General features: G+C 47.7%; 1 protein-coding gene across 3 annotated transcripts in view; it reads right to left on the bottom strand.

The window, feature by feature from the left end:
- The window catches only part of MEGF9 (multiple EGF like domains 9), a 116,390-nt gene that overhangs the window by 52,944 nt on the left and 39,295 nt on the right, over window positions 1–24,151 (bottom strand). For 2 of the 3 annotated variants that reach the window (XM_075905148.2, XM_089772990.1), the window contains exon 2: window positions 18,265–18,466. In XM_075905148.2, the coding sequence (XP_075761263.2) occupies window positions 18,265–18,466 (202 nt within the window). Of the gene's footprint in view, window positions 1–18,264; window positions 18,467–23,224; window positions 23,248–24,151 lie in introns of those variants that run through there. The other variant, XM_089772991.1, reaches the window with a different exon arrangement.

Raw genomic sequence — 24,151 nt, forward strand, 5'->3', positions numbered from 1 at the left:
GGCCACTAACTCGAACGCTAGAAGATCGACCTCCAGAGGGCCTATTACATGTGAAAGTGATACCAATATTAAGGGATGGTGTGAATTTAAACTGCTGTAACTGCACTATTGAACTCCCTTTGGGGACAATCTTACTCTGGTGTTGAGTGGTTTTTTCGGGTTTAGTTTATATTTCTTTGAAAGTGGTTAAGATACATAGAAAAAAGTCACTCTCCTTCTGAAGTGTCTCCACAGGGGGCTCTTATACTAGCACACTCATAGCAATATAACTGAATAAGTTTCCTATGTACACACACAAGCCCTAAGTTGATCATTCTCTCTTGCCCTAGTAAGGGCAGCACGTAGTTTTTAAGTAGGGGAATCCAATACGGCCCCCTATATTGAAAGGAAAACCTTGAAAGAAACCTGGAACTATGGTTTGCTGAATACAAAGTAATCTGACAGTGGGAGGACTTTCCCGAATATTATCAGCCGGGCAGGATGTGGACAGCAAAAAGCTCAGCGAGGATCAGGTCCTTGGCACGGGCACAAGGGAGGGACAGACTATCCTAGCCAGCTTAGCCTCACCACATTGGAATTGCTCCATGGAGACCCCAGTGCTTCCACTGCTTTGCACTGACCCATGCTACTATAGTTAGGAAGGCTGAAGACTGCCTTTCCTGCTTTCTTTCTTGGCTCCTTTCCTGGCTACAGAAAAAGTGGGAGATTAGAGGCCAAACAAAGCTCTTGTGGAGGAATCTCAACTGCTTTCACATAATAAAAATGCAAAGCCTATGAAATAAAAATGGTTATTTACCTGTAACTGTTGTTATTCGAGATGTGTTGCTCATGTCCATTCGAATTAGGTGACTACCAAGCTAACCCCACTTCTAGGAGGAGGGGTCAGAGCAGTCAGAAACAAAAAGTCCACGAAAAGTTGAACAACCCAAACAAATTTATTCAACCAAGCGAACACAGAAAAAATTGTATCAAGTGCAATGTGACACTGATAAACCAAACATATTTACAATACAGAGCTGAGGACTGCAGTGCCCGCCCCTATGTCCTCCCTGGCCTGTTGCGCCAGAGCGTAGTGCGCCATAAAGGAATGGAGTGACGACCACGTGGCCACCCTGCAAATTTCAGTGATTGGAACCTGCGCCCCAAACACTACAGAGGACACCTGCGCCCTGGTAGAGTGTGTTGTAACCCGGGGCGGGACCTTCCCGGCCAGGGCGTAACACTCCCTGATGCACCCTGCGACCCAGTTGGACAACCTCTGGGTTGAAATGGGGAGCCCTTTCATCCTGTCCATGACAGCAATAAACAGCTGCTGAGACCTGCGAAAGGGTTTGGTCCTATCAATATAAAAGGCTAGTGCACACCTAGTATCCACGGTATGGAGCACCTGCTCCTTGGGTGAGGTGTAGGGTTTTGGAAAGAAAACCGGGAGATAAATTTCTTGAGACAAATGAAAAGGTGATACCACCTTGGGGAGAAAAGCCAGATGGGGGCGGAGCCTCATGTTATTGTCAGAAAACACCAGGTAGGGCGGATTTATAGTCAACACCCTCAATTCGGAAACCCTGTGAGCTGACGTAATGGCCACAATAAATGCAACCTTCCAGGAGAGGTGCTTCAAAGAACACGTAGCCAGCGGCTCAAAGGGAGGGAGGGGGCGACATAAGTCTAAACAACACGAGTTTGAAGTCCCAAGCCGGGAGAGGGGGTCTAACCGAGGGATACAACTTATCCAAACCCGTAAGGAACCTTTTGACCATAGGATCAGAGAACAGAGAAACTCCTGCCGAACCAACATGGAAGGCGGAGAGAGATGCCACATGGACTTTGATAGAGGAGAAAGAGAGGCCACTAGACCTAAGTTCAAAAAGATATTCCAGAATGGACAGGACAGGGGCACAGGATGGGTGCACTTCCCTTCGGGACGTCCAAGACAAGAAGCGCCGCCACTTAGCAGAGTACGACAGTCTGGTAGAAGGTTTCCTACTACTTAGGAGCACCATCTGTACCTCCTGGGAACATTCCCTTTCTGATTGGTTCAACCATGGATAAACCAGGCCGTCAGGTGTAGAGTCTTGAGATTCGGGTGCCCTAGACCCATCCAGGTAAGGGAACACGTGTACCCCTGATCTGCGGAGGAATGCCGCCATGACTGCCATGCATTTTGTAAAAACCCTGGGTGCTGTAGAAAGGCCAAATGGGAGCACAGCAAATTGGAAGTGGCAGCGGGACACAATAAAACAGAGGAACCTCCTGTGGCTGGGTCTTATTGCCACATGGAAGAAGGCATCCCTGAGATCGAGAGTGGCATACCAGTCTCCTAACTGTAGAACCGGAATGACAGAAGCCAGGGTAACCATTTTGAATTTGGATTTTACGACCACCTTGTTGAGGTCCCGTAGATCTAAGATGGGACGGACCCCGCCCATAGGTTTGGGGACTAAAAAATATCGGGAGTAAAAACCCTTGCCCTCCAGGTGCGGTGGAACCCTCTCTACCGCCCCCTTTTGGAGGAGCGTCAGCATGTCCTGGCGGAGGGTGTCTTCGTGAGAAATGTCCCTGAAAAGGGACGGGGAAGGAGGGTTGGAAGGGGGCGAGCCCAGAAAGGGGATGGTATAGCCACTCCTGACTAAGTTTAAGACGCAGGCGTCATTTGTGATTTTTGCCCAGGCTTGAGCAAACCGGGTGGGAGGCCAGTGCACGACTCTCTGGGAGCCTGTCAAAATTGTTGTTTGTGTTGTTGGGAGGGACCTTGACCAACCCCACGGGGGTTGTCCACTCTCGTGCGGCGCCTACGGCCCCTTGAGGCCAAGGAGCCCGCAGCCCCCGTGCTCCCACTGGAAGCATAAGGACGGCGTCTCCAGTATTCCCCACGGGGGATCTGGGACTGCGGTCTCCCCTGCTGTCTGTATGGCAGCTGACGACGCTGAGGAGCAGGCATGTGAATCCCCAAGGACCGAAGGGTAGACCTCGTGTCCTTGAGCGTATGGAGCCTCGAGTCCGTATGCTCCGAGAATAACGCCTTGCCGTCGAAAGGCAGACCTTGGATAGTAGACTGGACATCAGGAGGTATTCCAGACACTTGCAGCCAGGCACCATGGAGCATGACCACACCTGACGCCATGGTGCGGGCTGCAGAGTCGACCGCGTCCAGGGAGGCCTGGAGGGCTGTACGGGCGATGGCCTTACCCTCAGAGGTCATGGCCGCAAACTCCTGACGGGACTCGGCAGGGAGCTTATCCTTGAACTTATCCATGGCCTGCCAGGTATTAAAAGCATAACGACTTAGCATCGCTTGCTGATTAGCGATGCGGAGCTGCACCCCATTTTCGATCCATTAAGTCAAGGCGCTTGGGTTTCCTAGCTTTTGGGGACGGCCCCAGCTGGGGGAGCTTTTCCCTCTGGGCCGCTGCCTGGACGACCAAGGACCCCAGGACAGGTTGGGAGTACAAGTGCTCGTGCCCCGACTGGGGAACATAGTAGCGCCTCTTGACACCTTTTAAAGTAGGGGTCAGGGTCGCCGGTGTTTGCCACAGGGCATTAGTAATTTTTGCCACCGTTTTATTAAGTGGCAAAGCCAAACGGGTGGGCACTTCATCCGAAAGGATATCGACCATCGGATCTGTGGACCATCGGCTCCACCGGGACACCTAGGTTGGAAGCCAGACACCATCCATAGTAGGGAAGGCCGGTGCCGGATCCACCAGGGCTTCGTCAGGAGACGATGATAACGACGACTCCTGTATCGGTGCCGGATCTACCACAGGAGCCACATGCGGTACTGGTTGGACATAGGGCACCAGCTGCGGGCAAGTTTCTGGCACCGGGGCATGTGCCTGTGCCACAAGGTCCGACGTAGATGGCCTCTGGGGGGAAGGAGGAGGTTGCGATAACGACGACGATGGTTGCATTCGGCGACCCAAAGCGTCCGACACCACAGAGGGGGGCACGGGCCCCTGCCACTGGTGGTACGCCCACGGCATCCAGAAAGGCCACTGCAGATGCGGCGGCCAAGTCTGCTGCACCTGCGAATGGTTACGTCGATGCCGGGAACGGGATTTCTGGGCCGAGGAGGCTCCCGAGGACCCCGACCTGAGGGATGTCGCATCAGAATCGGACGAATAATCGGACTCTGGCCAGGGAAGCACTGACGAGGAGTGGGGGGCAAACCTGGCCATGGACTCAGGCTTGCCGGCATGTACACGGTGGGGACATGCCGGCGCCTGTTGCGGCACCTTGGGGACCCAGGCCCGGTGCCGAGAGAGTTGTTGGCGCCTGCGGCACTGGGGGACCTAGGCCCGGTGCCAAAAGCAGTGGTGGCACCAAAAGAGGTGCCGGGAGGCCCAGTCCCGGTGCCGGTTGCATCACCAGTGCAAAGCATGATGGAGCTGAGACAAACCCGGAAGAGGACGACATAACTGTCGTCTGGGACACCGGCAAGGTCCACATGGTCGGTGCCGGTGCTTGCGACGGTGTCAAGACGTGCATCGGTGCCGAAGAGCCCGGTGCTGCAGACGTTGCCACAAGGCTAAGGTGGTACGGCACTGGTGCAGCCAAATGAGGAGCCGGGAGAGAGCCCAGCACCAATGGGGGTCGAGCCCAGTCGGGTGCCGAGTGAGGCTTAGGAGCAGGCGTCGATAACTGCGTCGATGCCGAGGCAATTGGTACTGGTCCCACGAGGGACGGTCCCAACGCGTAAGGTGCCTGAGCCTGCCGGTCATGCCAGTGTGGAGGTGAAGCCAGAGCCAACACGGCCTCTGGCGTGGGTGACCTTGACCCTTCTGCCTCAACCAACGACGGAGGGGAGGTGGTGAGACTGATGAGGTCCCGCGCCGCCTCAAAGGTATCCGGTGTGGACAGGCGGTGCGGGGGCAGTTGCCCTGGGCTCGAAGGGCATTCTGCTCGCTTACGCCGCACTGCAGAGGATGTGTGCACCGGTGAGTCGGCACCACGGTGCAGGGCCGGTGTGGTCTTCCGAGACTGGGACCTTCCACGAGACTTTTTCGCCCTCTTGGATGTCGGAGAGTGAGACCAGTGCCGGGATCTCGACGCTGAGGCCCAGGCCCAGGCCCAAGCAGGATATCCCGTGTGGACGCCGGCGCACTGCGCACCATAGGTGGCCAGTCGGTACCGGCTGTAAAGCCGTTTTCATGAGAAGTTTTAGGCTGGAGACCCTCTCCCTTTTAGTGCGCAGCTTGAAAGACTTACAGATCTTACAGGCGTCTGTGAGGTGGCTCTCACCCAGACATTTCAGACAGCTGTCGTGTGGGTCTCCTTTGGGAATGAACTTTGCGCAGACAGCGCACACCTTAAAGCCTCACGGCCCTGGCATTCCTCACCCCCAAAGGGGGAGGAGGAACAAAGGACGAAGGAGACACTAACTACCTAACTAATAGAACTATTTACAATGCTAAGAGAGAAACGGGAACCATTAACTAAGCTAAGAGAGAGAGACTCTCCAATGACCGTCATGGGCGGTAAGAACGAACTGAGGCGGGGCAGCGCCAGCAGGGGTACTTATGCCCTGCCATGGCGGCGCCACTCCAGGGGGCGCCCTGACGGCACTACGGGTACCGCTAGGGAAAACGCTCCGGAAGACGTGGTGCACACACCTAATTCAAATGGACATGAGCAACCACTCGAAGAAGAACTATTGAGTTTTAAAGTAACTGATTCAACCAATCCAGGCTCATTTAACTTTCTTCAGGATAATTTATCCCCTTTGACTAAGAAACAGTGCCCTAGACCCATCTGAGTATGACAGACAGAACCTTCAAAGACTAACAGCAAAGATCTTCTAATTTGCTACATATGAGCATCCAGCAAGACACACAGCTTGTCTGGGATGTAGAGGAGGAAGCTGCAGAATCAGAGTCATATCCACAGATAAAAGGGATTTTATTTTGAGCTGATGCCTGCGTGACAGCTCTTAATTCCTTCAGCAGACTTCTCTCTAGCCAAAGCTAGCAGGGTGGATATAAGCTGCCATCTCTGCCTGGTTGGTGCTGTTTCAAAGTTCACTCTAGTCAAACATGCAAGTATAAAGACAGTTTAAACAAGTGAGCTAATGACTTAGATCCTAGCCTACAAATCAAGAGACCTGGGTTCTAATTGCAACTCTGTTGAGTGACCTTGGATAAGTCACTTTACTTCTGTGATTTACTTCCTCCCCTCATTTGCCTTTTTCTACTTGGACTATGAGCTCTTCAGAACAGGGACTGTCTCTTACTATGGAAGGTTCATACAGCACCTGTCAAAGTGGTTTGACATCAGTTGGTGTTCTAAAGCTGTTAAAATGTGGTTAATTGCCTAGTCTCGCCTGCTGTCCCTTTGAATTGTGCAGAGGAAATCAGCTGTGTGGCAGCTCCGCTTTGAAACTGCCACCTCCAAGTGATTCAAAGGGGCAGAATGGAATTCCAGCTGACCCTAGGCTCCCTGCAGCAGGTTCCAGGGAGGTGCCGCGTGGAACCAAGGGTCAGCTAGGGACCCCCAGCTGATCCCGGGTTCCAGGGAAATGCTGCTGGGAGCCCAAGATCTGTTTTAAAGGGGCAGTCCACCACACAGCTGATCCCAGGATTAGCTGTCTAGCTGCCACCTTAGAGTTTCAAAGTGGAGGCTTTGAAGTACCCCTTCCCCCGCTTTCATAGAGGCAGCAAGGGGGGGGGGGGGGGCATTTACTAGTTGACAAGTCAACATTACTATCCAACTAATCTTTAAGGGTACGTCTAAACTACATGGCTCCGTCGACGGAGCCAATGTAGATGTGTTTGTTCGGCAAAGGGCTTCATTTAAATAACAGTCAAGTCACCCAATTATATATTATTATATATTGTAGAGTCACAAATAAAATGTCTGTTTTTTATTATTACTCTGTATTCCAGTAAATAGAACACCATAAGGATGTTAGGGTGTGTCTAAACTACATGGCTCCATCGATGGAACCATGTAGATTAGGCTGATCGGCAAAGGGAAATGAAGCTGTGATTTAAATAATCGCGGCTTCATTTAAATTTAAATGGCTGCCTCACTGAGCCAACAGCCAGCTGATCAGCTGTTTGTCGGCTCAGCACGCTAGTCTGGACGCTCCCCTGCCGACATGAAAGCCCTTTATTGACCTCCCCGGTAAACCTCATCCTACGAGGCATAACGGGGAGGTCGATAAAGGGCTTTCAGGTCAGCGTGGGAGCGTCCAGACTAGCATGCTGAGCTGACAAACAGCTGATCAGCTGTTTGTTGGCTCTGCGCGGCAGTCATTTAAATTTAAATGAAGCCACGATTATTTAAATCACAGCTTCATTTCCTTTGCCGATCAGCCTAATCTACATGGCTCCATCGATGGAGCCATGTAGTTTAGACACACCCTAACATCCTTATGGTGTTCCAGGTTCTATCTGCTGGAATACAAAGAGTAATAATAAAAAACAGGCATTTTATTTGTGACTCTACAGTCCAATAATATGTAATCAGGTGACTTGACTGTTTTTAGAAAACAGTCTGCTGTAATAGCTAAACAGAAAGCAAAACAATGAGGCAAGATGATATTTTAACTGAGCAAAATTAAAAATAGTTTTAAAACAACTCTGAACTGGCCACTGGGCCATGTATAGAAACACACCATCCCAGAAGAGACAGCACTGATCTCTACGGATAATGAAGTTGAAAAAAGGTCTGATTAGCAGCACAGGAATCCATCCATAGCGACAGCACTGTCAGGTCAATGTTCACTCCTAAAATCAACTGTATGCCTGGGGAAAGAGTTTTTGTTTGGGTTCCTTTATGATATGTTATGTACTGGAAGTCTAGTTAATAATTAGCACATTGGGGTGGGGTGGGTGACACTGTAGGGTAAAGTGTGCTTTAAAAAAAATAGTGATAGAAATGTAGCCGTGTTAGTCTGGTGTAGCTGAAACAAAAAGCAGGACGATGTAGCACTTTAAAGACTAACAAGATGGTTTATTAGGTGATGAGCTTTCGTGGGCCAGACCCACTTCCTCAGATCAAATAGTGGAAGAAAATTGTCACAACCATATATAATAAAGGATACAATTAAAAGAATGAACACATATGAAAAGGACAAATCAAATTTCAGAACAGAAGGAGGATGGGGAGGGGAGGGAGGTAAATGTCTGTGAGCTAATGATATTAGAGGTGATAATTGGGGAAGCTATCTTTGTAATGGGTAAGATCATTAGAGTCTTTATTCAAACTTAGGCATAAAGTGTCGAATTTAAGCATGAATGACAGTTCAGAGGATTCTCTTTCAAGTGTAGTCTTAAGAGGCCTTTGAAGCAGGATGCAGGTAAAAGGACATTGTCTCAACAACTTGATTACCTGCATCCTGCTTCAAAGGCCTTTTAAGATTATACTTGAAAGAGAATCCCCTGAACTGTCATTCATGCTTAAATTTGACACTTTACGCCTAAGTTTGAATAAAGACTCTAATGATCTTACCCATTACAAAGATAGCTTCCCCAATTATCACCTCTAATATCATTAGCTCACAGACATTTACCTCCCCCCATCCCCTTTCTGTTCTGAAATTTGATTTGCCCTTTTCATATGTGTTCATTCTTTTAATTGTATCCTTTGGTATATATGGTTGTGACAATTTTCTTCTACTATTTGATCTGAGGAAGTGGATCTGGCCCACGGAAGCTCATCACCTAATAAGCCATCTTGTTAGTCTTTAAAGTGCTACATAGTCTTTTTTTTATATATAAACAAAAAATAGGAGTACAGTTGTCCTTTGCAAAGCAAAGCAACCTTTGCAAAAGTGCAAACTGATACAGAGGAGATACATGCTGTTTCTCCTTGGAGCCCAGGATCCAGCCATTATGCTTCTCAAATCAAGGACTGCCTAGACTGGTCAAAGGCCCATGTTATGGGTTGACGAAGACCAGTCTTCCATTGAATAGACACTTTTTAAAACGGGCACCTGGGTACTAGCTTATGCAATGTGTGAACTTTAGAAAAAACAACAGCAGCAGCTTAAGGTATTTTCATTCTACAGATTGCAGCTCTATAAACCAGAACGCTCTGGTCTGGCAACATCCGTGGTCCAGAAGGATCAGAATCACAGACATTCCAGGATCAGAGTCCCTGAGCACTGTGGGGGAGTGAGGGGCAGGGACTGTTGTGCGATGTAGGGGGAAGGGACATGAGGCCAAACTGGGCTGCAGGGATGTGGGAGTGGGAGCCAATGCACGGCTCAGCTGAACTGGGGGCATGCCAGTGGCTCAGCTGGGATGCAGGAAGTGCCAGGAAGCCTGGTGTGTGCGCTGGGGGGGGGGGGGGGGGGAAGGGGGAGGGAGGGGGGCCCAGAATGGGGCTGGCAACAGGGGAGCCAGAAATGGCCTCTGGTCTGGCAAAATCCCTCATCCGGGACAAGTCAGATCCCAAGGGTGCCAGACCAGGGAGATCCAAACTAGAATACCAAAAACAGAATAAAGGGACATGCCCTCTCTGAAAATAATGACTGTATTGGTCACTCTGCTCTTCTAAAGTAACGTCTCTGGGACAGGGACTGTCTACAGTTCTCTCTCTCTGTCTAGTGGTCATCACACTGGATTCCCTTTCTCTATTGGCTTCTAGGGAATACCATTATTATTAGATTGCAAGCTTATTTATTATAAACAGGTAAGACACAAGAAGAGCGTGGGAATGAGGAGAATGAATTATTAGCCCCATTTTTCAGGTGGCAAACTGAGGCACCGAGAGTAAATACCCTGCCCAAGATAACATGGGCAGTCTGCGGCAGAGGTTGGAATAGAAACTAGGTCTCTTGAATCCATAAGACCACATTGAGTGAAATTCTGTTCTTAGATACCAATGGGCAGCTCCTATCAACTTTGACAAGAGAGAGAGGTCCCCACACCTGAGGACATTTTAATCTAGAGTTTTTTGCAGAAGCTTTGGAGCAGGGAACAGCTTTACACTGTTTCAGGCCAGAGAGTACCAGCAGGCTCACCAAGTATGACCTACTGCATATTGCGGGCCACAGAACCTCACCTACCCACTCCTGTAATGTAGCACAATGAAGGCCCAATTCCAAGCAAAGGCTGTAGATGCTACAGCAATACAGATGAGTGTAAAATTTACACAGAATACCAGCTGAACAATCAGTCAAAAAAGTCCAAATACATTTCCTCTCCCATCTCAGTCAAATATCTCCCTCTTATCTTATATAAAGATTTAGTGCAATATGTTTGTAACTTATATGCTCATTAAAACGAACCTGTTTTAACTCCACTGAATGCAGTAGAGTACTTTGCCCTTTGCTTTTTGTTTCCCATCCAATTTTTTCCACATACCAGCATCACTGTGCGTGAGTCTGCCCAACTTATAGAACTAGGACTATCAATATTGCTACAACACAGACAACCGACCTACTTTTTTTTTTAAAAATACCTGGAGGTCATTTTTGTCTGTGGGGAAAAAGTACTGGGTATGAATTGGAAACACAGCAAATTTTTATTCACATTCTCTCACTTGCCCCCCATCTTATTTTCCTCCGACTTTCATTTTTGCTCCCTCTTCAAAAAAGTTATGGAATTCCACAACATCTCAAATTCAGAGACTTCCGTCAAAGAATTCAGTCAGAATATGAAGTCCTTTGAACAAAATGCTACTGATCAGGGGTTTGCCCTGGTGGAGTTAAGACAGGGGTGGAGAATAATTTTTGATGGGGACCACTCCAAGGCCACACTCTTCCATGATATTAATGGAGGAGGTGTAGGGTCTGAGATGGGGTATGGGTGCAGAAGAGGATTCTGACTTGGAGTATGGGTGCTGGAGGGAGTGGAGGCTTTGGCAGGGGGTGGTGACCTGGGACAGGGGTATAAAAAGGGTACCTGGGTTTTGGCTAGAGCAGGAGGGAGTTATGACCTGGACCACAGGACAGGTGTGTAAGGTCTGGAGGGGATATGGGTACAGGAGCAAGAGTGCAGAGGGTTTGGGTTATGACCTGGGGTAGGAGCAGAGGGTAGGGAGGGTAGAGAGGGTCTGGGGAGCCAGGTGCAGACTCTGGCTGAGAGGCACTTATTCAGGTGATTCCAGGCTGACAGCCCAGCAGGTCCCTCAGGGAGGCTACCTGCCTGCCGCACTCCCGCACACCACTCAAAGTGACTGGCTCTGGGAGGAGGGGTGCCCAGCAAGCACATGCAATTTTCCAGCCAATGAGAGTTGCAAGATTGTGCTGGGGTCAACCTGAAGCTCCACCTCCCCCCAGGGACTGGCAGCACTCAGGGTATGTCTACACTACAAAGTTAATTCGAACTAACAGACGTTAGTTCGAATTAACTTTGATAGGCGCTACACAGGCAAACCACTAGTTCGAACTTAATTCGAACTAGCGGAGCGCTTAATTCGAACTAGGTAAACCTCATTCTACGAGGACAAATGCCTAGTTCGAATTAAGTAGTTCAAATTAAGGGCTGTGTAGCCACTTAATTCGAACTAGTGGGAGGCTAGCCCTCCCCAGCTTTCCCTGGTGGCCACTCTGGGCAGTACCAGGGAAACTCGTCTGCCCCCCTCCCGGCCCTGGAGCCCTTAAAGGGGCACAGTCTGGCTACGGTGCCCGTAACAGGTGCAAGCCTGCCAGCACCCAGCCAGCAGACCCTGCACCTGGCATGACACGAACCAGCCACCTGCTGCCACCCAGCCCTCCGCCTCTTCCCAGGACCAGGCTGGCAGCTCCTAGGAGCCTGCCCAGGTCCGCAAGAGGCGGGCGCCCACCAGGTCTAGTGCAGAGATCGTGGACCTCATACATGACCTCCGCACTAGGCACAGGAAAGTGGCCCTCTAGGACAGGATAGCTGCCAGCCTGGCCACTCAGGAGCAGGTTTGCATGAAAATCAGGGTGGTCCAGTGAGACCCCCGACCCTGAGCCCTGAGCTTAGAATGGCCGTACTGGGTCAGACCAAAGGTCCATCTAGCCCAGTAGCCTGTCTGCCAACAGCGGCCAACACTAGGGACCCTGGAGGGGATGGACCGAAACAATGACCAAGCCATTTGTCTCATGCCATCCATCTCCAGCCTTCCACAAACAGAGTTCCAGGGACACCATTTCTACCCCCTGGCTAATAGCACTCCATGGACCCTACCTCCATGACTTTATCTAACTTCTCTTTAAACTCTGTTCTAGTTCTAGCCTTCACAGCCTCCTGCAGCAAGGAGTTCCACAGGTTGACTATTTGCTTTGTGAAGAATAACTTTGTTATTAGTTTGAAGCCTGCTACCCATTCATTTCATTTGGTGTCCTCTAGTCCTTCTATTATGGGAACTAATGAAGAACTTTTCTTTATGCACCCTCTCCATACCATTCATGCTTTTATAGACCTCTATCATATCTCCCCCCCCCCTCGGTCTCCTCTTTTCTAAGCTGAGAAGTCCCAGTCTCTTTAGCCTCTCTTCATATGGGACCTGTTCCAAACCCCTGATCATTTTAGTTGCCCTCCCCTCTCCCACCCTCTCTTTCCCTCTCCCACCTCCTTTTCCCAGTCTCCCCAAGTTTTGTTCAATAAAGAGAGTTTTGTTCTTTATTTTGTACATCAGGAAGGGGGGCTAGGGAGGGGTAAGTGGAAGGAGGTGAGGGAGGAATGGGGTACGAGCCCCTGATGGGGAGGACTGGGGTGGCTCTGCGGGCTCCTCGGGGTGGAAGCTCTCCTGCAGCCCTCTGATTGACCCCCCCCCCCCGGATGGCAGCCTGTGGCAAGTGCAGCCGGGATGATGGCAGAGTCATGTGATATGCCCAGTGTGGGCATTCAGGGCACTCCAAGCCAGGACTGCTTTGCTGTCCCTCATCAAGTTAGACAAGCGAGCGGGGAACCCCTGAGAACTGTCTGTCTGGGGTGGGGGTCAGGTCCCTTTAAGCACAGCCCTCGGCTAGCCTGAGACAGCAGCTCCACGATCTAAGTCCTAATCTGATGCCCTGCCGGCACTGCTTCCGGTCATCCTTAACCCCGGTTCAGGGTCCACTCAATGTGGACATGCTAGTTCGAATTAGCAAAACGCTAATTCAAACTAGTTTTGAGGTCTAGATGCACTAGTTCGAATTAGCTTAGTTCAAATTAACTAATTCAAATTAAGTTAGTTCGAATTAGTGCTGTAGTGTAGACATACCCTCAGAGAAGTACATGTCTCCTGCAGCTGGCCACTTTGTTTCAGTGTGCAAGGATGCAGAAGGCAGGCCTGCCTGAGGCTCCTGCTGAACTGCAGGACACTGGTGGGCTGGATCCGGCAGTTTGGCAAGCTGGATCTGGCCCACGGGCTGTATTTTAACCACCCTTGAGTTAAGGGACAGATTTTCCAAATTACAATGACTGAGCAGATGTTCAAAGCCCACATAATTCCCCTTTGTGCCTTTGGGAACATTCCCCTAAGTTTCCAATGACACTTCCAGGATTATTCTATTTTACAAGGTAGAACTGTTAAAACTGTAGGCCAGAGAGTGGGCAGATACGAGCTCTTACCCCGACTGACTGAGGTGTGAAGCTAGTCCCATGAATCAAGGTCAGACTGTGAAGTAAACCAAGCATACCCTGGGTATGTCTACACTACCCCGCTAGTTCAAACTAGCGGGGTAATGTATGCATACCGAACTTGCTAATGAAGCCTGGGATTTGAATTTCCCGGGCTTCATTAGCATAAAGCTGGCGCCGCCATTTTTAAAAGCCGGCTAGTGCGAACCCCGTGCCGCTACACGCGGCACGGGCTAGATAGTTCGAACTACGTAGCCATTCCGAACTATCTGTACTCCTCGTTCCAGACATACCCCTTTTCATTCCAGGGGCACTGCCCACAAGGGTGTGTCAGGGGGTTTACAGCCAGATCCTTAGGAACAGATCCTGATATCCTCCAACAGGCTGGGAAGCATCTTTCTCTGAGTTATTGCTGTCATTGATTACATGTTGTATTTGTGAGATGAATTAAGGTCCTATTCAACCTGAGCTTCTGGATATCAGAGCTCGGCCTTGGACTGTTCTGTTCCTTGGTTTCCCCCAAGAGGATAATAATCATTTGACCTTTCTGAAACATTTTGAGTAGGACTGGTCACAACTTTGTGTTTCACGAGGAGCAACGGTAGTTCGGACTAGAAAGCCTAGTCCAAACTACCTAGTCCGTGCCGCGTGTAGCCGCGCAGCATGGAGTCCGCACTAGCGGACATTTAAAAATGGCGGTGCCCGGCTTTATGCAAATGAAGCCCGGGAAATTCAAATCCCGGGCTTCATTTGCAACTCCAGTTGCCTACATTACCACCCTAGTTCGAACTAGGGTGGTAGTGTAGACATACCCTATGAGATTATAAAGGTTGGACCTCACTGGTCTGGCACCCTTGGGACCTGACTGGTCCCTGATAAGGGGTTTTTCTGGTCTAGGGGAGGTCATTTCAGTCCGCCCACTGCATGGTAACTCATGGTGGGCCCCCCGCCAGCCCAGCTGAGCCATGTGCTGGCTCTCTGTCCCCACCTCCTCGCAGTCCAACTGAGCTGTGCACAGGTTCTTGCTCCCTCGCAGCCCAGATGAGCCATGTGCTGGCTCCTGGCACCCCCCACCCCCACAGTACAGCTAAGCTGCACGCCGGCTCCCTTGCCCCTTCTCACAGCCCAGATGAGCTGCATGGCTCCAGCCCCACGCCCTCAAAGCCCAACTGAGCCATGTGCAGGCTCCCAGCCCCCACTGCCCTGCAGTGCACCAGGACTCTGGTCCTGGAACATCTGTGGTCATGCCAGACCATGGATGTTGTCAGAGCACAGAATCCCTGAATTTAGGGATGCAACCTGTATTCAGAGTTCAATGTGCAACTGTTCCATACCAACCAGTGACGGGACTGGGATTCTCCCATAGGAGCTCTGCCAATGAGGCAACAGCAGGGGTGCACGGACTCAAAGCATCTCCATGCAGTCCTAGCAGCATGCCCTCTCAGCCTGCACCATTTGCCTCCTGTGGGCTGCCAGTGAAGGGGAGGTTGCAGCTGCTTACCGTGTTCCCGATTGAGCTTTCCAATGCCATGAAGGCTCTAAATGTCTATTAGTGTGGAAAACAACACAGACGCCAGATGGAGAATACTCCCTATGACAGAGTTCCCCTTTCAGGCACAGGATTTGCTCTTCTAGATCAGATCATTGAACCATCAAGCCACGTCTCCTAGGTCAAATGGCACAATCCTTTACAGTGAGAAAAAAAAATCCTTCAGATCAGTCATGCTAGTGCTATTTACGGGGAGATTCCTTCCTGACCCTTGTGGTGATCAGCTGATCAGCCTTGTGGTGATCAGCCTGAAGCATGAGATTTGAGTACCTTAAAAATCCAATATAAGATAATGAAACTGCCAAGCTGAAACTGCTCTGGGAGTTGAGGGAGAAAGTTGCTTCTTTTGCCTCATATAAAATACACGCTGATGGGCAGCAGGAGGCAGCAGGTGAGAGTAAAGACTGGCAGCAGAAAAGAACACAGTGTGCCCCTGTAGTGGAATATACAAATATTCAGGTAGGCAGGCAGTAGAATGGACTAAAAGCAAATGGAAGTTATACTTCAGTCCAAAAAAACTACCTTCACATTTTTAGTAAACAGCTTTTGACTCAAAAGGACACCCTTAGCTGTAGGGTTCTTTCTGTACAAGTGAGAACTGACATGTATTTCACAAGAAGTGAGATTAGTTGTTATTAAGAACCACAAACACAGGGAAGGAACAATCTAATCAAATAATATTAAGTACCTGATGAATCCTTAACAAGGAGGAGTAATTCTTGAATTTTCCTTCTGCTCCACTGTGTTACCAAACCCCCGAACTCACCTGACTCTGAATTCTCATTTTCAAATGCAAAATTCAGCCTAATCTCTGAGCCAGTCAGTAAAGCTATGAATTAGTAAGTCTACAGAAGGCCAGGAGATTCTAGTTCTGAGTGAAATGGTTATTTTGTATAAATGCTTTCTTCTTCTGAAGTCTAATTCAGTTTAGAAGCACTGGTTGTGGCGATGTACCTGGGGAAGGACGATCTGGATGTAAGCTTTACAGCAGACTGTCATCTCTACAATGGGCTAAACAATACCCCTCCCCACTTCAGGAGCCTGCAGGCAGCTTCACAGTCTATAAGAGTCAGTGCAACCATTTGCTGCTCAGGATCACGGCTAGTTTTGACAGCATCTTGCTTTGAGCTTGGGCTTTTATAAACCCCAAATTCAATTGTTAGTAAAACACATAAGCCCAAAGCCAAAGTTCTACCACTTGCAAGTGGAGATAGCAGATTTTATGGGGGTCTAGAGGTTCCCAAACTGCATAAAATGCCCCAGATAAAGTGCCTAGAATCCTACTAAAGTGACATGGAGTCCTGTAGCACCTTATAGACTAGTAGATGTATTGGAGCATAAGCTTTCATGGGCAAAGACCCACTTCCTCTATAAGGTGCTACAGGACTCCTTGTCGCTTTTGCAGATCCAGACTAACACGGCTACCCCTCTGATACTAAAATCCTACTGAATGTTCAGTTACAACACAGCAATGATTTGTGCACTGCAAAATGGATGTTGTTATTAAGACTTCCAGACCTCTAATGATTCACTATGGGGTTGTCCTAACACAAAGCAAGGAGGGTGAGCAGAAGACATTAGAAAACAGCAGAAAAGAGATAGGTTTATTTTTAATCCAGTTATTTTTTTCACCACCAATGGTGAGCAATTTGAGATCCTAAAGCTGTTGACAGAGCAGTGAGCTATATTGTATATTTTCTACATCTGTTATCAATGCCACTAGGCTGTCCATAATCCCAGAAGAATTTAATCATTCAGCAGTCATTAACAAATAACCGATTACAGGATAAGGCCCTATTACTCTAAGTACAAACATTTTACAGCCAATATAGTTTTTAAAAGTGACTAGTAATACATGGTGCCTGAATTTCTGGGTGTCCAACCTGAGATGCCCTTAAATGGTCAGATTTCCATCCTCTCTCTATGAATCAGGCTCATTTGAGATGTCACAAGATGAACCCCTGAAAACCCTGGAAAATGTAGGCAGCATTATTTTTCTTTATTATTTACATTACTGTAGTGCCTAGCATGCCCAGGCACAGAGCAGAACCACACTGTGCTAGATGCTGAACACACACACACTACAAAATGATGATCTTGGCCTCACAGAGTTTACCGTATTTTACTACCATGAATAACCTCCATGCTGAGTCTAAGAGGAAAGTAATGAATTGGTAAGGCCAGAGAAGGATAGGAGACTCCAGTTCTTAATTAAATGGTTTATGTAAATGCCTTCTTCGGAGGTCTAATTTATTTCAAAAGCTCTGGTTGTGGAGATGTAACTGGGGAAGGAGAGAAACTGAGGCAGCAGTGCATCCAACAATGGCAATAGTAAGGTCCCATTACAGTCTCTTATTCACTCAACTATTTATTTTGTGAAGTGCATAGAAACAAAGTCACAAAGTTCTGATTGAGATCCCAGCCTCTGATGCAAAAAATTTGCTTTGAAAGTGACTTCTCCCAACACACATTTCCCTGGTAAATTTAAGGCATGATGGAAATATTGTGCGATGAGCATTGGATGTACAGGGAATTAAAAGAGAAATTCTGCAGCAGCATACATTCCACTCAGAAATGGAAGTTAACTCCCTTGTGATTTGCTAGGGGTTTTGCTACAGCTATAGATATTTTCTGATCTTTTATAATCTGATCTTTAAAAGGGGGGGCCAAATATGCTTCATCAATTTTTATAAGGCCAGCTTCCTTCCTAATTTTTTATATACACACCTTTGGGCTATGCCTACACTGGCGGGTTATTGCGCAAGAACGGCCGTTCTTCCAGAAAGTGTCCACACTGCCCACCCACTCTTGCGCAAGAAAATTTACAGTACAACGTGGTAAGAGAGGGCTTCTTACGCAAGAGCTACGCTCTTTTTTTTAAACAGGTGTAAGCTCTCTTGCACAGGAGCTCAGCAGGGGTTTCTTGCGCAAGAAACCCCTATGGCTAAAATGGTCATCAGAGCTTTCTTGCGCAAGAGAGTGTCCACACTGCCATAGATGCTCTTGCGCAGAAGCACATCTCGCATATGGCAATGTGGATATGTTCTTGCACAAGAACCGTTGCGCAAGATGTTCTTGCGCAAGAAGCCGCCAGCGTAGACATAGCCCAAGTTCCACACTACGTGAGGCAATCCCCCACTTGAATCTTAAAATACATCCTGGATCTCAAAATACACCCAAATTGCAACATATTACACAAAATCACTGGGGAAACTTACTGAAATGTAAGTTACTTACTTATCACAAAAGGAACTGACAGAGCCTTTGGAATTGCAGCCACATGGAAAGCAGAGCCCACTGGTTTGGTTCATGAGATATCCCTCCTCGCAGTTTTCACACCACAGACCAGTATAGCCTGTGAGACACTCACATTGTCCTGTTGAAGTATTGCACTCATTCACACTTGCACTCCCAAGAGAACTGCAGTTACATAGATCATCTGCAAAAGGGAAAAGAAACTGAAAGTAACATGCTCTAGTCATAAAATGAAGCATTTAAAAAAATCTCTATGCATGCAAAAATTGTGTGTGTGTGTGTGTGTGTGTGTGTGTGTGTGTATGTATATATATATATATATATATATATATATATATATATATATATATATAGGGAAATCAGGTGTGCATACTCTTCCTGAGCTTGTAGCTTTGAAACAGCACTACCAACCCCAAGCAGTCAAAGACTACGAGTCAGGGCCTCAAAATAATCATAGGATTAGCTTAAAAAAACAAAACAAAAACAGCAAATTTGGGAGGGAGGGGGCAGGTTGTTGGGGTTCTTCATATTTGCTTTCTCCTGTTTGAATCTCTAAAGTTCATGTTTTCAAGCTTTTCTTCCTAAAACTATGAAGACAAGAAACTTTTTAAAAGTTGAGACTCCCACGACTCAAGGAGCTGACGCTTTTGGAATAACACAAAATATCCCAAGACTCATGATAAAGCTACGACATTTGGTAACATTGCTATCTACTTACATGGATGTCAACTCCATACTATCAGAGGCCCTAACAATCCATTGATTTATCTTCACAAAACTTCAATGAACTAAGGCTATATTATCATCCGCACTTTACAGATAGGAAACTGGTCAGAGAGGTGAAGGACCAGATTTTCAAACAAGATCAACACATTGAGTACAGACCATGCTGTATGAAAATTATCTTATAAACATAAATGTGCACAACTCAGAGATGCTTTGGACAAAATACTTCTTGTAACCTATCATATTAATTTTATAATCTGCTGGATCTATATAGCCTGTTTTGGTGTATGTATCATTCTTGAATGTGAAGTTAGAAATGTGAAGAATGAGACTGTTCATAGTTTTAAATGTCCCAATGAGAGCCATTACAGGTGTGCCGTCTCCCCCCCTCCCCGCCTTAACAACTTGGTGATCATCCTAACAATCTGTAATTACAATCCTGTAATTACAAAAATGATTAAACTAGTAAGACCTGTGTCCATTCCACTTAGTACTGGAATCCACCTTACACCAGATCAATTTCCATGGAAAAGAGAGGGGGAATGTAAAACAAAAGATTCCCACCCTGGAGGAGAGTCTATTTAAGCTGGCCTGGCACACTTCAAAAGGACATAAACAGGGCTGAAGACCCAAGTCAGAGTAAAAGAGTTTGTCTCGGACTTCAAGATTATACCTGAAATAAGAACAACTCTTTAGGGTAAGAATCTGCTTGAAATATGTTTTTTAGTGAATTAGAACTAGCTATGGGTTTTCTTTTAATTTCGCAACATTGATCTGTTTTCACTTGCAACCACTTAAATCCCACTGTTTGCACTTAATAAAAACATTTTTATTTACTACCAGATGCAGTGTAAATAACTGCTACCGGGGACAGCAGCCATTGTGCATATGTCTCTTTCATTGATAAAGAGGTTGAACATTCTCATGAGCTTTCCCTGCATGAAACTTACACAAAGAAAAAGTGATTTATTTGGGGGTTTGATCCCTTTTGGTGGTTGGTTTCCTGAGTGCTGTGCCCTAACAATGCATCCTCCCAGAGTTGAAGTGGTTCAGAGTCTGCATCGCTCTGCACATAACCCCAAATCTGCTTTGTCTGGGGGGAGATCACAGGATCTGGCCCAGCAAGACAGGGTTGTGGGAAGACCCAGAAAGAACAAGGTAGGTATCAGTGGTATGATCAGCACACTGTAGAGTAATCCCAAAGGGTATGTCTACACTACCCCGCTAGTTCGAACTAGCGTGAAACGAGGAGTAACGGTAGTTCGGAATAGGCACCCTAGTCCGAACTACCTAGTTCGAGCCCCGTGTAGCCGCGCTACACGGGGTTCGAAGCAGCGGGGATTTAAAAATGGCGGCTCCCCGCTTATGCTAATGAAGCCCGGGAAATTCAAATCCCGGGCTTCATTAGCAAGTGCGGTATGCATACATTACCCTCCTAGTTCGAACTAGGAGGGTAGTGTAGACATACCCAAAGGGACCTCTGTGACCTCACTCCGACACAGTGAATTCTTTTTCAATGCTCCTTGCAAATGGTACAACAACAGCTGCTGTGATGGATGCTGCCCATGGTTCAAAATCTAGCCCTGATGATGGGGCCATCTTTTCTGAAAGCATACCAATGATTGCGCATGCCAAGCATCTGAAAATCTGGACCTAAAATGACTTGCATATAGGAAATCTGTTGCAAAGCTAGAAACTGAACACAGATTAGCCAAAAGTACAATCCAGTGCCTTAACCACAAGAAAATCCTTCCTTTTGTTACCTAAAAGGAAACAAGTCAATTTTAGCCTTGCTGTTGGCAGGCAGAACTACACGGCAGGGACAGCAGGGCAATGATCTTATCTGGAGAGTCACACACATCCCTTCTTCCAGTTTACTTCCCTAGAAGTTCTTCATTTGGAAAGTCTACCAAACCAAGCCCTCAAAAGGTTCAAACCATAAGTTTTCAAATCTATATGAACTGAAATGTTTAGGATTAAAAAAAAAAAAAAAAAATTGAAGAAATTCTATCCAGCAAACTGGGAACTGATACTACAGTAAAACTTCAATAGTCTGGCATCCAATAGTCCGACACTCCTGATACTAGGCTTTTGCCATTTTGATGCCGGACTGAGTGAGCTTCGGCAAAAAATGAGTCATAAGGTAACAGCGGCAGCAGCTGAACTGAGCGAAAAGGGTAAAAAAGGGTTAAAAAAACCAAAAACATTACAGTATACTGTATACAGTATGTACAATAAGAAGGGTTAAGAACACTTTATATACAGTATATACATAACCAGCTTATAGTACTTCCTGATACTCCGGCATATCTGGTAATCCGGCATCACCTAGGTCCCATAGGTTCCAGATTATCGGAAGTTTACTGTATTAGTTTTAGCTTCCTGTCTTTACTTCCACTTCCTCTTTAGTCTCTCCCACGAGCACCACATCACCATATGCAATAAACACACTCAGGGTGCCACTCCTGTAAAATCATCAGTGCTTTTCCAGAAATACTATGCTGCTCCCGTTCAGGCAAAAGTCTTTTTCCAAAAGACTTTTGCGCAAAAGGGCCAGTGTAGACAACATAGTATTGTTTTCCGCAAAAAAGCCCCGATCGCGAAAATGGCAATCGGGGCTTTTTTGCGGAAAACCGCGTCTAGATCGGTGAACTCTACATGTACTGTTTTCTTCTATATTTCTCCCATAAGCAAAGACAGTATCCACTGAAGAAAAATAAAAATGCCCTTGCTGCCCACTTAGAATGAGAAGCTGACTTGTGGCTGATTTTTGCAACACTGCCTACTATGAAAAAAATCAAGCCTTCCAAAGGGAGTGGCTGTACATTAAAAAGAGACAATAATGGCACCATAACTGGTTAACTTTCTGAAATCACGGAGTTTAAGACCAGAAGGAACCACTAGATTTTCTAGTCTGACCACCTGCATCATTACATCCGAGTATGTACACTAGCAGGTCTTTGGCCATTAAACAAACACTGTTCCACTAAGTCAGTGGTTCTCAAATGTTTTGGTCTCCGGAGCCCTTTACATGCGTAAAAATTTATGCAGAGCCCCAGCGGTCCACTGATTGTATGTGTTGTACCTATCGATGTTTCCAGTTTGAGATGTCCCAAGGAGCCCTTGGGCTCTGCAGAGCACAGTCTGAAAAACACTGCACTAAGTCAAGTAAAAGATTCCAGATGGCAAGGTTTCAAACAGTGGGACTGATGTAGATTAAATACACTAGAACGGACAGGGGTGGGCAGGCCGGATCCAGCTCGCCTAGGGCTTTAATCCGGCCAGCAAGGCAGTGCCAGGCCCCATCCCCTAGCATGTTGCCTGGGATCCGGAGACATACGAGCCCTTTTAATTATTTCTATTTAAAGGGCTCACACCTTCCCTATGCCTGTCAGGCAATGCATTGCCTGGCAGCCACAGGGAATACAATAGCCCCTTAAATAGAAGCAGTTAAAAGGGCTCGTAGCTCCGGTGCCACTAGCAGATTGCTAGGGAGCCAGAGACACATGAACACTTTCAACTGCTTCTAATTAATGGGCTTGCGTTTTCTGGGTAGCTGCGTTGCCTGGCAGCCATCAGGCAGGCACAAGCACTTTAAACGGAAGCAACTGAAAGGGCTTGCAGCTCTCGGTCCCACTGGCTTGTTGTCTGGGAACTGCCCGGGAGGTGCAAGCCCTTTCAACTGCTTCTACTCAAAGGGCTTGTACATGCCAGGTGGCTGCCAAGTAAGGTTGCCAGATGGTTTCAACAAAAATACTGGATACACATGACATTACATCACAATCTACATTACATCTTATTTAAGGATACCAGACATTTATATTTTCTCATTTATATTTTCACAATTTGTTTCCTGAACAGAAAGCTCAAATACTGGACTGTCCAGTTCAAAACTGGACACCTGGCAACCCTACTGCCCAGCAACAGGTTAGCAACAGGACCATGAGCTGCCAGCCGTATTATGTTAATTCTAGGCCTCCATCCCAGACAACTGTGGAAGGAGGCTAGCTCCCAGCACCCTCCCTTCTGCTCCAGGTCCCTTCCATTGGCCAGAAGTCAGAGGGCAGGGACCCATGGCCAAGCAAAGCTCCCGGTAGGGTAGCTCTCAACCCTGCCCTTTCTACCCGAGGCCCCACCCCTTCCGCGCTGGCCTGCAGCCACTTCCGAAATTTGTAGCCCCTCTTCAAGAATTATTGCCCACCGCTTCACTAGTTACCTAACATGGTAGAAAATGCAGCAGTAATCCAACACAGAGGAAAGTATGCAGCTTTTCATTCAGAACCTAGAAAAACCAACTCTCCAGCTGTCTCAGCAACAAAGCTGGTGGCCATTTCTGCAATTTTGTCTAGCAAAAGCAGTCTTGAGAGGCATTGAAGTAGCTGTTACAGAATCTACTCAGCCAGTGCACAGGAAACAGACCTGAGCCTTTCTGCTGCTAAAGCAGTTAAAAACCCTGGAAAAAGTCACGTGCACAGTGCATATAAACAGTGATCAGATACAGATACGGCTCTCTCAGCCATTTTTTTCTTTCAAAGGCTGCCTGCTTACAAATAATACTTCATGCGACATCCAGTTATATGAGGCTCCTCACACAGATTGCCTATGGTCATAGTGCCCCCCTATGATCCTCACACACACTCCTCCCTAACACAACTCCAAATTAGCAATGCAGAAGAAAATCCATGGAAAAAAAATAATATGGCTCTGTGAACGAGTTCGTCCCTCAGAGTCAACTACAAACTAGTCTAACACAGAGAGTCAACCATGAGCAGCCACCACCACGGCCAATGGCCCTTTTATTGCGCACGTTCGTGCTTCCACCCGAGCCGGATCTGTCGGTCAGCGGAGTAGGGGGGTTCGGGCCCGCCCCCTCTCCGAACCCCGGCCCAGGGCCCTAAAGGCAGGGACCCACGGTCCCTCCCTAGCGGATGGGGGAATGCCCCAAAACGCACCCGCTCACGGGCTCCACGACCCCGCCCTGGGCCGCTTCCTACTCCACCAGGCCTCCTGGCCCGTCCCCATTGTCATATCCTGCCTCACCTCTCCCTCCTTCTCCTTTCCTCCTGCTCCATTCACCGCGCTCCTCTGCACCGTGCCGACCCCGGGTTTAAATTCCCCGTTGGCTCCGCTCCCCCTCTCCGTC

The sequence above is a fragment of the Pelodiscus sinensis genome, chromosome 23 (assembly GCF_052426305.1).
Source record: "Pelodiscus sinensis isolate ZL-2025 chromosome 23, ASM5242630v1, whole genome shotgun sequence".
Lineage (NCBI taxonomy): Eukaryota > Metazoa > Chordata > Testudines > Trionychidae > Pelodiscus > Pelodiscus sinensis.